Here is a 13285-nt window from a genome sequence, read left to right as displayed (position 1 = left end):
CCACACACCTTAACAAAATCCAAAAAAAATTCAAATAACTAGCACCTAGACAAAAAAAAATAGAACTGGCAAAGTAGCAGTAATAAATTAAAGTACGGTTCAGATTTCAGCAATTCAGAGACACACAAAAACAATAGAAATAGAATTTTCCACCACCCCACCGCCAAAAAAAAAAAAAAAAAACAAGACGCACACACTTTACAGCCAGAAAAGAAAAAGAAATAATAAACTGGTATGTGAAGTGGAAGGGAGGGGAGAGTTTTCTCATGAATAGTCCATGAAAACCAAGTTCTGCAGAAGCAACACTTGGTTCAAGCTTTTTTTTTTCTTTTTCATTTATCTTACCAACTTTCTTTATTATTATTATTTATTTATTTATTTTTAAGTTTCAGGAATCACGTGGTGTAATAGCAAATTATTGGATTCTTTGGCCGACAAAAACTCACAGGCACAGGTTTCACTCACTCGCAAGCTTGACTCATTGCATGTCTGTTACGTCACACTTTGTGTCACAATGTCAGTATTGCAAATGGGGTTCTGCTTCTGTACGGTCAACTCTATCCTAAATGACATATGCTTTTTTAATTTTATGCTTCTAGATTTCATTTTTCATTTTTCATTTTTCATGTTTTATACTTTTCACTTTTCTTACAAGTAGGAATCACGATATCTCTCACATATTCAAAACCCAACGCAAGTTCTATTTATGGGAAGAACCAGCAGGTACTAAACTACAAGTCTATTTAATATCATACATACATTTTTCTATTCCTAGCTAGTGACTAAGTTTTTCCAACATTTTCCTATTCCTAGCTTGTGATTTTTTTTTTTTTGAGAAACTGTGACAAAGTTTTTCCATCATCAAATATAGTTGTCAAATTGTTACAACTTATAAATGAAAACAAGGTTCTGACTTCTAAGTGCCCCAAGCCCTTAATCCACTGTTTAATGCTGAGTTTTTTATTGTGCTCGCTAATTTTTGTTGAGAGTCGCACAACATTCAATTAAAGTATGCGTGAATGCACCTGTTAACAAAAACAGGAAAATATAACTTTGTTAGATTCTATTTTAGTCCCTAAAATTTAAAAAATTATCTTCTAGTCTTTCAAAAGTTATAAATGTAACAAATTAACCCCTTTTGTAACCTATCATTAAAATGGGGCAGTTTTATCTAAGTTTGTCACATAAGCAAGAACTATAACAGTATAAGTAATATTACAAAGAATACAAATCCTCTATATCACTTTTTGTGTTTTACAAATTACAACTTGTCATGTGTTTATTATTTTTTTCTCTATTTTAAATTTTGACTATTTTATAAGTTAAACAAATACATGACAAATGGTAATTTGTAAAACATAAAGTGAAACACAAACAGTGGTATAGAAAATTTGTATTCAATTACAAAAAGGCTAATTCATGCATTTACAATTTTTTTAAGAGACTAACCTTGTACATTTATAATTTTTCAAATTCCCATGCCAACTAAAAAATCATCAAAACTAAGTAAACTACTTGAATTTCAAAGACTACAATAAAACTTGATTAGGGCTCTAACACATATATTTACAATTGTAAGAAATAGGATATTAGTGATAGGCATAGGCGGTACTGAATACTGATTTGGACCACCCCCTGTGTAGAAGTTTTATTAAGAATAGCATTTATTTATTCATTTCAAACAATAAAATAAGTTATTTTGTTGTATGGCCCTAAGAGTTCAACACACACACACACACATTCACTAGTATTGCTATAAATATTGGACTCACAAGTCACAACCACAGGAATGGAAAGTCCAGCTTCAATTCTATAACAAAGTATGCAAACTAAACATGATCACCTTACTGTTCAGCTTAGTTCAACTTATCTACAGTCTCAGGTGTATGGTATGATGGGAATCTATTTTGCATTGCACTTATGTTTAACCATTCCCAGTGTGTGAGTTTGACTAAGATCTAAAGAAAAGCATTAAAATGACCTTATTTTCTATCTATATTCTTTTCTCTCTTACTGAAGACATTTAACCTGAGGTTCTTGTAGATGAATCATTCTAGGAGGATGAATAACATTAAAAAATTTCCTTTTCCAAAAATTAAAATTTTATGGCTAGCATATGTTCATTCTGTTCCCCAATTAGGAATGTTGGCAGTTGCTTCATTCACCATCTTAACAAGGGTGACCTGCAGAAAGGAAATGGCAAAGAGCATTTAAATATGGGAGTTGAAATTACTGTAGTATATGCACAAAGCAAATTCATAGATATTGGGAAAAAAATTATAGAAGACCAAAAAGAGAAATAAATTGATAGGGTAATAGAATATGGAATAGACTTGTTTACTACATTATGTCATTATGCGCAAGCATCCAAACTTCAAGATGTTGCTAACACATGAAACTGGAAATAATTATAGGAAATTCAAATTCTAAAAGTTCAAAATTAATTGCTATTTCCCAATCCCTAGGACGAAATATATATTAGTTGGGTAAGTGAATTCATGTCAATGATAGTCGTCAAAACATGAACCATATAATGCGTACTCTTTTTCTCCCCCCCTCTACAGTAAGGTGAGAGACACTGTTAAAGGGAGAGCCAAATGTGCCATTAAGCCAAGAGGCTCTTGGTTGAATCATATTATGCATGGATTTATCATTTTTATGCTTCATGTATCATACAATATTAGAACACAATAAAATTTATAGAAAAATTATAAGTGCACCAATTTAAAGGCATATTTTAGAGATATAATACATCAATGACTTATTTTATCATCAATTTACGCAATAATATTTGAGAAATAAAACAAAAGTTCAATAATAATATATTCCCAACATCCATAAGTTATGAAATTAGCATACTATAGTATAAAATAAATTAAAATAAAAATCATAATTCACACATCACATTCATATGAATCATACCCAAAAGTAACAGTGCATTATATATAATGTATATGTAATCTTTCTCTTTGTCTTTCTTATCTTGTCAGAGTATAACAGATTAATTAAAAACCAAGTACACATTTGAATCCACCTCGGATATGACAGATATTTGAAATAGAGTACATACAAAACTTTAGCACAGCTGCTATTGGATTTTAAAGAACTTGTGGACTCTTTTATTTGTGTTAGTTTTTCTTTGGTTCACTGCAAGTGTAAGAGAGCAGCTTTTATTTTGGCAAAAGGGGCATTGCGGGTCCCTCTGGTGAGATTTGGATAGAGAAGCCTCCTCCCCCTTCTGCCCATAATATATCTTCGGATGTACATAGTGTTTTAAATTTTAATAAAACTTTGCTATCACTTTTGGCTAGAAAAAAAGTGTACATTAAAAATAAATAAATAAAATTAACAATTACACACTAAAACCAATGGATCAATCCAAAGTCTAAACACTAAATATGAAGAATAAATAGTAAAAATCATAAAAAAGAGGGAAAAAATTATGTTCCACCATAAGGAGGGCTCTTTCCTATTATGTATTTTTTTTATTGGTAAGTTAACAGATGCACTCAATGGGTTTTGAACACACAGTCTTATCCTCTACCCTTTCTTAAGTGTTGGCTATCATTCCAATCCAACTGAGAAAGCACGTCCAACCAACATATGCTAGAAAGGGGGCAAGGAGAGAAGGAATAAACGGGGCAGAAGTGCCACTTTAACTAGTGGTAGGCATCTCCCCACTCCTACAGTAAGATAAAGTAGGACAAAGAAGGCTACATATATATGAGAGGAGACGTGTAAAAAAATCCATATAATTATCACAGAGTGAAGAAGAGAGAAAAACTCATACAGACATAATTGCCGCATGCGCTGAGTAGAAACTAAGACCAATATGCAAATATGGATAACAGCTTAGTCAGAAACAGTGTGGCATGGATGACACATATAATGGAAGAAAAAGGCCAGCAGCACAGACTGAGTAATTTTCCACCTTCCATGATTATAAATTACCCAAAATCATTACAAGGAAATACATAGTGGCATCCTCATGTTTTTTGTAGAGAAAATTTGAAAAGAGACACAGGGATGCAGAAAGCACCGTTGTTTAATACATGGTGGCATCCTCATGTTTTCTATAATTGATTTCCATGCGTCAACATTATCTTCACTGACAACTTACTCCACAGAGTGGCCATGAAAAGTTGCACTTACATGACCAAATTACACAATTAAAAACTGCTTGGTAACTGCAAATTTAAGAGAAGGAAGCCAAAGACCTCTGGGTCAAATGGCATTTCTCGCGTTTACATCAAAAACATCCAACTGTCCAAGGTTCAAACTCTCCCTACCCAGATTAAAATGTATCCCCCCAAAAAGAAATAAAGGCATGCCTTTTGGAAAGGATGAAGTCCTAAATGTAAAATCATGATCAACAACTTACTCCTGATGAACAGATTTCAATAACTTGATGGACTATGTCTTACAGAAACAATGAAGAAAATGCCATTACTGAAAATGGTGCTATCAAAATCAATGGAGACTGACTGGACACAAATCCAGACGCCAAAACAACAAATGGAATGTTATAGGTAGTTCTAGCCAAACTTTGGCAGCCCCACTGCAACATAATGCAGCTAAGAATATTCTAAGGCCCATTCATATACTAAAATTCAAGGACACCCAGTAACCAATTGTCTGGAATAGGTGTCAACAACTAGAGAAATTCATTGTTCTAGAATCTAGTCACAGAGATGGTATTACTTAGCTGGCTATATCATATTATAATGTGGCTATGGCTCCTGATGAGAGAGAGAGAGAGAGAGAGCTGGGGTGGGGGGAGATTCTGTTCAAATAATTGTATGAGGTGGGAAAATAATTTATCTTTATATGCAAATATGATGGAAGTGCATGTGGGAGGCAATTTACCCTGCCCCAATTAGCACAACAGCCTATAACACAGATAATTACAGACATAATTCAACTTTGAGGCTCTGTAATTGAACCTAAACATGGCCACCCCATTTATAATGTTCCAGTAAACCAGACCTGATGTCCCAGCCTTGTCGATGCATAGTTTCCAAAAGTTCTTTAAAAATATCAACCAATAAAAATCCTACATGGTAGATAACAATACTACAACCATTTAATGCATGTATAAAGAAAATTATTTTACAACAATTTTGTTATTAGTTTAGAGATTCTGTTAGTTTAGTTAACAACAGGTCAGAAATTTTTAGGTTATGTACCACTTTTGATATGGCCCATAAATCCTAAACGACCTAAGTTTAAGGCAAAATAACATTCCTAAATGAATCAACATGGGAAGGCCTAAAATAGACATTTAGGAGTGAGAAAATTCAAAGAATAAGTTCTCACCAAAGGGTTGAGGTCGTTAAAATATGCTGACGTTAGAAACTAAAAACACTAGTGGTGAGTAAAAGATCTAAAAGGTAAAAACACTAGTGAAGGGTAAAAATATCTTTGCACATGGAATATTCCTCAAGGGGGAGAGTCATTTTGTAAAACCTCCCTTGTAATTTGCCCAAAATAATTTTATTAGTAAAGAGAGACACACATATTACATTGTAAATTAGCAGCATATAAGTGTAGTAGAGAAGGAAATATGAAAACAGATGCTTGCTTAAGATCATTTTCAACCTAGGAAGATCAACTGATGAAGAATGAAATTAACAAATACATACCACACTTTCGGGTACCCCTGGAGGGGGCAAGGCGAGGTTTTTTGGTGGAGGTCCACGTAAATATGATCTCTTATCAAATCGCCACTCCCCAAATTTCCCATATGTTAGCTCACCCTGAACATCAAGCTACTTCAGATAGATATTTTGTAATAAATTAAAGATAAAGAGCATCTGCTAATAAATAAAAATGTAAGCTCAGGCCTACTGCCTTGCAAAATTAAGAGAAGAAGATGATGATGAAAAGGCCAGTTTTAGAAACTAAAATAAAGAAAAGGCAAACAAAGGAAGGTATTCAATAGCAAACAGCCATACTTGGAATAGCAGCTTGTCATAACTAGACAAATTGGGGAAGAAATAGTACCTTTAAGTTGTAGTCACATCCATAAGTGTAATGAATGATAAACTTTTTTCCAAGTTCCGTATCCCATGGGGGCTGGGGAAAAAAAAATAAATAAATAAATAAATAAAACACCAGGCTTCTAAGAAGAGCTTCGATAAATGCATATAGCAATGTTGTTTAAGGTATTTACTAAAAATCAAATTCAAAATGAAAATCTCCTGTTAATAGTTAATACAAAGAACTTCACAAAAAAAGAGACATACCTGCAGCATAAAGTCTTTGCGAAGAATATGCTGCACACCATGCAAAGCAGAAGCTACAGCATAGGCATACCTGGGTTCAAACAAAGAAACAGAAGCATAGAAAAAGTCAATATTCATAATTTCATATCAAAAGTTCTAGTATCAACTTGCAAAATGACAGTCACTTTTATCCTCTTGAATCTGATAAGTCAAAAACAGTCACTTATTTTCTATGCTTACATTTCTAAAACCCATCCAAAAGCTTTATCAGTCTCTGGATCATCTTTCATTTTCAAAGAAACATTCATCCATGTAGGTGCAATCTTCTCCAATATATCCTGAATGAAACAATGACTCAATCCACAAGTGACTAATTATTTAGCAAACAAAAAGAAAATAACTCTTAAGACAAACACAATAATTAATAACAATAGCATAGCCAAGAAAAGAATAACATTGGAAAAACTAGTGTCATTACATGACTACATACATTTTAGTAGGCCATCTAGTGACAAGAGTTTTTACCTTCTTGATAATTACAGGAGAATTGCCAATAGGATCAATATTTTTCACAGGGCCTTTCTCCTCAGGATAGAACTTCCTTACAATTTTCTCATGCTGATCAGGCTTAATGTAGAAAAATGGAAAGGCAGCAGGATATCCCACACGTGCCAAATTAGGCAGTGGCTTTATAAAGATGTGATCAGGCTCTGCCATCAAAATGTATCTGCATCAATGGTAGAACAAACAACCTTTAACCTTTATGAAGACAAAACCCAATTTCAGATCCATAAATTTATGCACTCACTCTTCCTCTATTGTCGCCTTTTGTAGCCATTGCACAAAGGCCCATGGTCTATTTAAGACAACGTATCCCTGAGACATGATTTTAAAACTTGTGTCAAGAATGTATATGTTTATACAATCATTAGTAATAAGCAGAAACAAATTATTATGAATGGATATTTGGTCAAAAGAGAAAGAACAACAGAGTATTTGGGTGGATAAGACAATCTAGAATATGTAGCCTCGCTAGCAAGGCTTTGAAGTTTGACTTCAAAATAATCTTTTGTAAGACATTGGAAATAATATACCAAACTTTATATTAAAAAAAAAAAAAAAAAAAATCCCTCTAGTATAGAGATGCAAGGTTTTTGCTTCACACGTGAATTTACTTTCAGTTGCTTCACTGTCTGTAATAGTCTTGAAAATGAACGGAAAGATGAACCAATGCCTATAAGAAAGGGCTTAAACACATTTCATTCAATAAGATTGGAAATATACACTTTATTAAAACTTCTATAAATAATATTACTCCCTTAAAATCCATAACAGTAAAGTTCTCCAGACCCTGATGAAGTACTGAGATATAGGCAACTTATTTGAGCACTCAGGACCAAGTAACATGATTCAAACTTTAGTAAGGAAAATCACATCTAAGTTTCATGTTGAGTTATTCCAGAACTAGAAATATTCAAGAAAAAATTCCAAGATACAGTATGTTATTTACTCCACTTAATTCCATTTATCTATCCTTATTTCCAGCTATTTCCTAATTAACACTAAAGTACAGAATAGTTACACGCCAACCCCCAGCTTGAATTTTGCTGATGAGAACAGAGTATGGGGCCAAAGACCTACAAGCGTACTCAACTCTTAAGAATATGCTTCACATGGTCAAGAGCTCAGCTAAGATTCTCCAATTAACAAGGGCTAGTAATTAAGAAACAAATGCAGAAAATATGTAGCTGAAATTTATAGCATTGCAAGAAAGCATACCCGATCAAGACCTGAAGGAAGAGGATCAACCACCATTGTAGGAATCTCATCCATCAAGTTGTCAGGATTACCTGAATGCAAAATCCGAGTGAATCCTCCCATCTCTGATCCTGGCAACTCCTTCTGCTTCTTATACCAGTAGTACATGATGCGACACTGCCATTTGCTGTAAGGAGCATCCGTGGCTGTTAATGCAATATGGAATGGTAACTTGGCATTCTTCAGATTCCTCGCACTCTCAGGCATCTCAATAATCGGGTCAGATGATAATGCACCTTCCCTATTCCCACTAGATCTATAGTGGAATATCATTGTCAACAAATTATATGTTGCAAAGAAAAACCCAAGAGCCAACAGTACCAGCAATATTGGTGAAGCCCGTCCCATGTTCTTTCTACCAATCATAGTTGGCTATAATAAAATCAAAACCAGATTCTCCAAGCTCATAAGAGACTAATTTTCCTATTCAGAACAGCTCCAAAATGAACACCCCTTTATTCCTTAAAAGTTGAAACTTTTACCATTAACCACGTAACAGCATCAAACACTATATTTATATGGTACAACTTCCCAGATGAGGTTCACGAGTTAACCACACAAATATAGTTCCAGCAAGCAAACTGCAGTGAAATTAGGACAAAAATTAATCTGATAAGTGGAAAAGTAAGGCAAAAAGTGTTCACATTAGATCAATAAGAAAGATAATTTAAAATCAGAAACATGCAAAGATTTCATCAATTCAACTCAAAGATATTCAAAAACAACATCAAGAGCCTTTTAGCTCAATAGCATTGCTTGGTGTTTCTAACAGAGACATCTAAGTTTGAATCCCCCTCTCCCCCACTTACAAGGTATCAGAAATATTCAAAAATAAACTCATTAATCCCATTTCAATTCCAAGTCAACTTTCGATATATACCTATGAAAATAAAAATAAAAAATTTCATTGTAGTAAAAAAAAAGTCAACTTTCAAATTATATTTCAGGATATACCAAGTAAAATTACTACAATCAACACAAAAGTAAGAACAGAACATTGATATGAAAATAATCAAACTACCCCTTCTGGTACAATCTAGATAACAAAACTTCAGATAAGAATGATCCTAGTTGGTACAATTAAACATCAAACAGATTGAAATGGACTCATTAAACCTATAAAACCCATCCAACGCCTAAAAATTCACAGTTAATTCCACACAAAAATGTAGTAATACAACACTGTTGTCCATAACTCAGGAAGCACCCACAAAAATTCAAAGTATACAATAGCTATATAACAACAATTTGAAGTAATCAAATCAGACAAGCAAGTTAATCAATAAAAAATGAAGGAGGAAAATTTCAGCTACTTCAAATTTGCATAATTCAAATCAAACACATTGAAAACCATTTAGTCATTGCACCAATTCGCAGAAATAAATAAATAAAAGATAACAGATGGGTTCAAATCAAAATTGAGAAACCAAAGTATAGAACCAAAAAATGCAAACTTTGAGAGCTGTGTACCTAAAGAATCCAAATGGGTACCCAGAAAAGCTGAAGAAACCGGAAAATAAGAAAAACCCAGAAACATTAACAAGCGCTAAGTTGAGGAAACTATCAGAAACAAACAAATAAATGTAAGACAGAAACGTTGTATAAAGGAAAAAGAAAAATGTTGTAGCTGTTGTTGTTGTTGTACTCTATCACTATGCATTAATTACGTGGAAACTTGGGTGTGAGAGAGAGAGAGACAGAGAGAGAGAAAGTACCTTGACGTGTGTGAAGGGACAGCGAGATTCGAAGATGGGTGGTTTTGGATCCAGTGGGAAAGGATAATGAGAGGAGAGTTCTGACGAGTGAGATTTGAAAAGTCTTCTTATTATGCTTTGGAATTTGGATTTGGACTCTTTTCTCTCGTCTTTTTAACTGTTAAAACTGCATGTAATACTATTACAACTACTTATTTGTTTGCGACAAGTCGTTTTGTTTGGCTCAAAGGGAAAAATACCTATTTTGTAATTAATATTTTTGTTGTAATAAATTTGATAGTACTTGATAATAGTAAGCCAAATTTTGAATTTTTGGCTAAAAAGGAAACGTGATATTTCCCTTTTTATAGTAGACATATATTTTTGGCATAAAAAGAAAATTAATATTTCCCCTTTTATATAAGATAGCCTAATCACAACTACTGATACATATTGGACCAGTATCACACCGAATACCTCTAAGATACATGTCCAATAATTTTTTTTTTTTAATATTTTAAAGTGCTAGTACATCTAGGATGCATATGTGATACGACTTAGATACCATTCTAACCCAATCCTAATAGTGAGATATAGCTCAAACTTGTAAGAATTTATTTATATGCTTTATATATTGGTTTTAAAGTTGAATACTTATCTAATTATCTTTTATTTACTCTTTTGGATTTCTATTCTACATAGCATTTAATGGTAATTAATTCACTTTATTATCCATCAATGCTTTTAATTTGATATATGCTTTAAGGGTCACGCTAACGAGTGTTCTTAGAACAAGAAAGTTTATCATGTTTCGATAATACCAACTCAGCATCTGTTTTGGTATTTCCTATCCAATAAATGAGTGACACATGTTTCAAAAAATCACATCCAACTACTATAATAAATTAATCACAATCATTTATACTATCGGAAAGATAAATTAATCATTTATTGGAGTAGTCTGATATAGTTTTTTAAAACAGGTGTCACTCATTTATTGGGTAGGAAATACCAAAACAGATACTGAGTTGGTATTACCGAAACATGGTATACTTTCTCCCTTTGGACATTAGTTAACAATCCATTTTAGGAAAATTTTGACACAACTTTTACGGGAAATGAAAAAAGTTGTCAAAATATTAATTTCTTTTTTCTTTTCTCATAAAAACTTTATTTAAATGGATTATTAACCAATACTCTAAGAGCATTCATTAGCATTTCACATGCTTTAAAATATATTCATAAAAATAAATGTTTAACAATATATAAAAACTATATTTGATACCATCATATACTCTTGACACAATAGTCACTCCACAAATATTAGTACTTGTGGGGTGTGGGATAAGGGTCGAGGTTCAAATCTCCAGGTGGGAGATTTACACATATATACACTTAGATTATACTAGAGTAGAATTTATATCTTGTATTTAAAATAAAATAAAAAAACCAACAAAAAACCAAAAACAAAAACAAAAACAAAGCAAAACAAAACGTTGCATCCCCATACCCATACCCATATCGTATCATACACGTATTTGTAGTCATGCATCTTAGGTTCTAATGGTGCTTGGAATTAGAGGGTTTATGTTGTGTTAAATAAGTTTATTTTGCCTTGGTTATTATTTATGTCTTTAACTTTCTCTTTATTATAAATAATTTATTTTTAAAAAGAAAAGCACCTCCCGGTCCCTAGCTAGATCTAGCACAAAATTCGAGTCAATCGAGCTTGGTTTGAACCCGATCAAGTTCAAGTCAAATTAAAAATTAATGTCTTGAATAGGTTGCAAAAATTATAACCTTTATCTTTTATCTTTTTTTTTTAGAAGAGTTATCACCTTTATCTATTTCTAAACAATTTTTCAACACATAATTCTTTCCTCATTTTTCTAAAGTCAGGTTTCTTTCATTATTTCTAATTTGGTCATGCTAACGAGTGTTCTTAGAATATTGGTTAACAATCCATTTTAAAAAAGTTTTAACATCACTTTTATAGAAAATAAAAAATGCTATCAAAACATTAATTGTTTATTTTTTCCCATAATTTTTTTTAAAAATAGATTATTAACTAATACCCTAAGGGCATTTGTTAGCATTTCTCTTTCTAATTTGTTAATTTTGATGCCACAAGCCTCTTGCCTTAATGACATTTTGGATCGAAAAATGAGAATTTTTTTTTTTTTTTGGGAGAATAGAAAAATGAAAGTAAGGTCTACATAATTTACTATAATAAAATATTTGTTTAATTTTTTTCTAACTTTAAATCAAACAACAATACTAATAATTTCAACCTCAACATATTCTGTGTTTTAAAATGACTTTTTATTTTTTAGCTTCCTAATTAGGATTTTTTTAATAAATTAAAAAATAATATAGATATTCAAAACTATATTTAAAATCTATTCAAAGTTTGAAGCTAGAATATATATATTAGGGATATATATAACACATATTTATCATAAAATTTACCATCATTTATATATAATTTTATATTTTTTAACAAGAATTTGAGAAGCAAAATTGATGAATTTACTATAAAAAATATTTACAAATAATTTTCTTTTATTGCAACTAACAACTCAGAAAGCTTAAAGTGTGTTTTAGAAATGTCTTGAAAAGAGAGCTCTCGTAAAGAAAAAAAATAAATAAATAAAAATAAAAATAAAAACTTATTTTAAGATTAGCCTTGAATCAAATTGATTTTTTTTTTTTTTTTTATAATAATTCGATAGGTGAAAGTGGGAGGATTCGAATCCTAGATTTCTCATTTGGAAATACTAAATGGTGACAATCATATATATTAGCTACAAGGATAATTTCATATTCCTATGCTTTTCCAATCACCTAGAAAACACTATAAAATGGTTATAATAGTTATTCTTTATAAATAGCTATTTTTCAAAATAAGGAATAATTATTCTTCTCTAAAAGGATTATAATAGTTATTTTTTAATATGTGTAATAATTTCTAAAATTAATATAATTTTAAGTGTACAAACTTTTTATATGAACATAACAATTATAAAAGTAAAAAATATATATAAAAAAACCTTTCTTTCTCAAATTTTTTTTAAAAAAAAAATCCTTTTTAGGATATAAAATTGTATACATTCTATATTTCCTAAATATAGGTCTTAAATTTTATTATAATGTTATATGTAAATTATAGCCAGCAATAAGTTTATTTTTTCTATTACAATAAGTTTATTTTTTCTATTACAATATATTTTGTAAGTGCTCTAAAAATAAAGGCCCAAGCTCACTTAAAACAATGTTGCCTTGTCCCTCAAATTCTAACCCAACAATAGAATTTCTTTAGAGAGTGGGCAAACAATTCAAGTGCAATTCTAATCTAAATTCAAGTCAAAGACTGAAGAGTCTAGAATAACAGAAAAGGAATAATACAAGTATACGATAAGAAAAATAGTTCTCCTCGAGCAGGTCTGAGGATTAGTCTCTTATATATAAAGTCTAAGTTTTACACCAAGTAATGCATTATTCACGTTCTCTTTTTTCTAGTTTCTCCACAAGAAAAGGCCCCCCACCTTC

At 31.5% G+C, this 13285-nt stretch overlaps 1 protein-coding gene across 3 annotated transcripts; it reads right to left on the bottom strand.

Annotated features, from left to right (window-relative positions):
• Positions 1-1780: 1780 nt before the first annotated feature.
• Positions 1781-9870, bottom strand: LOC115987284 (hydroxyproline O-arabinosyltransferase 3). Of its 3 annotated transcripts, XM_031110799.1 has the most exons (10): positions 9758-9870; positions 9513-9542; positions 8004-8623; positions 7033-7100; positions 6750-6951; positions 6465-6562; positions 6246-6315; positions 6004-6075; positions 5643-5756; positions 1781-2183 (listed from the first exon to the last, which is right to left on the bottom strand). In XM_031110799.1, the coding sequence occupies exons 3-10, from the start codon at positions 8406-8408 to the stop codon at positions 2121-2123; spliced, it is 1092 nt and encodes a 363-aa protein (XP_030966659.1). In that variant the 5' UTR covers positions 8409-8623; positions 9513-9542; positions 9758-9870; the 3' UTR covers positions 1781-2120. The 3 variants fall into 3 exon arrangements, with proteins under 3 accessions (XP_030966659.1, XP_030966658.1, XP_030966660.1); XM_031110798.1 differs by lacking the exon at positions 9513-9542; XM_031110800.1 differs by lacking the exon at positions 9758-9870 and having other exon boundaries at positions 6831-6951; positions 9513-9697.
• Between the last annotated feature and the right edge of the window lie 3415 nt (positions 9871-13285).

Source organism: Quercus lobata, chromosome 4 (genome assembly GCF_001633185.2).
Source record: "Quercus lobata isolate SW786 chromosome 4, ValleyOak3.0 Primary Assembly, whole genome shotgun sequence".
Lineage (NCBI taxonomy): Eukaryota > Viridiplantae > Streptophyta > Magnoliopsida > Fagales > Fagaceae > Quercus > Quercus lobata.
The sequence above is the reverse complement of the archived record's forward strand: the minus strand, read 5'-3'. Positions and strand labels throughout refer to the sequence as shown.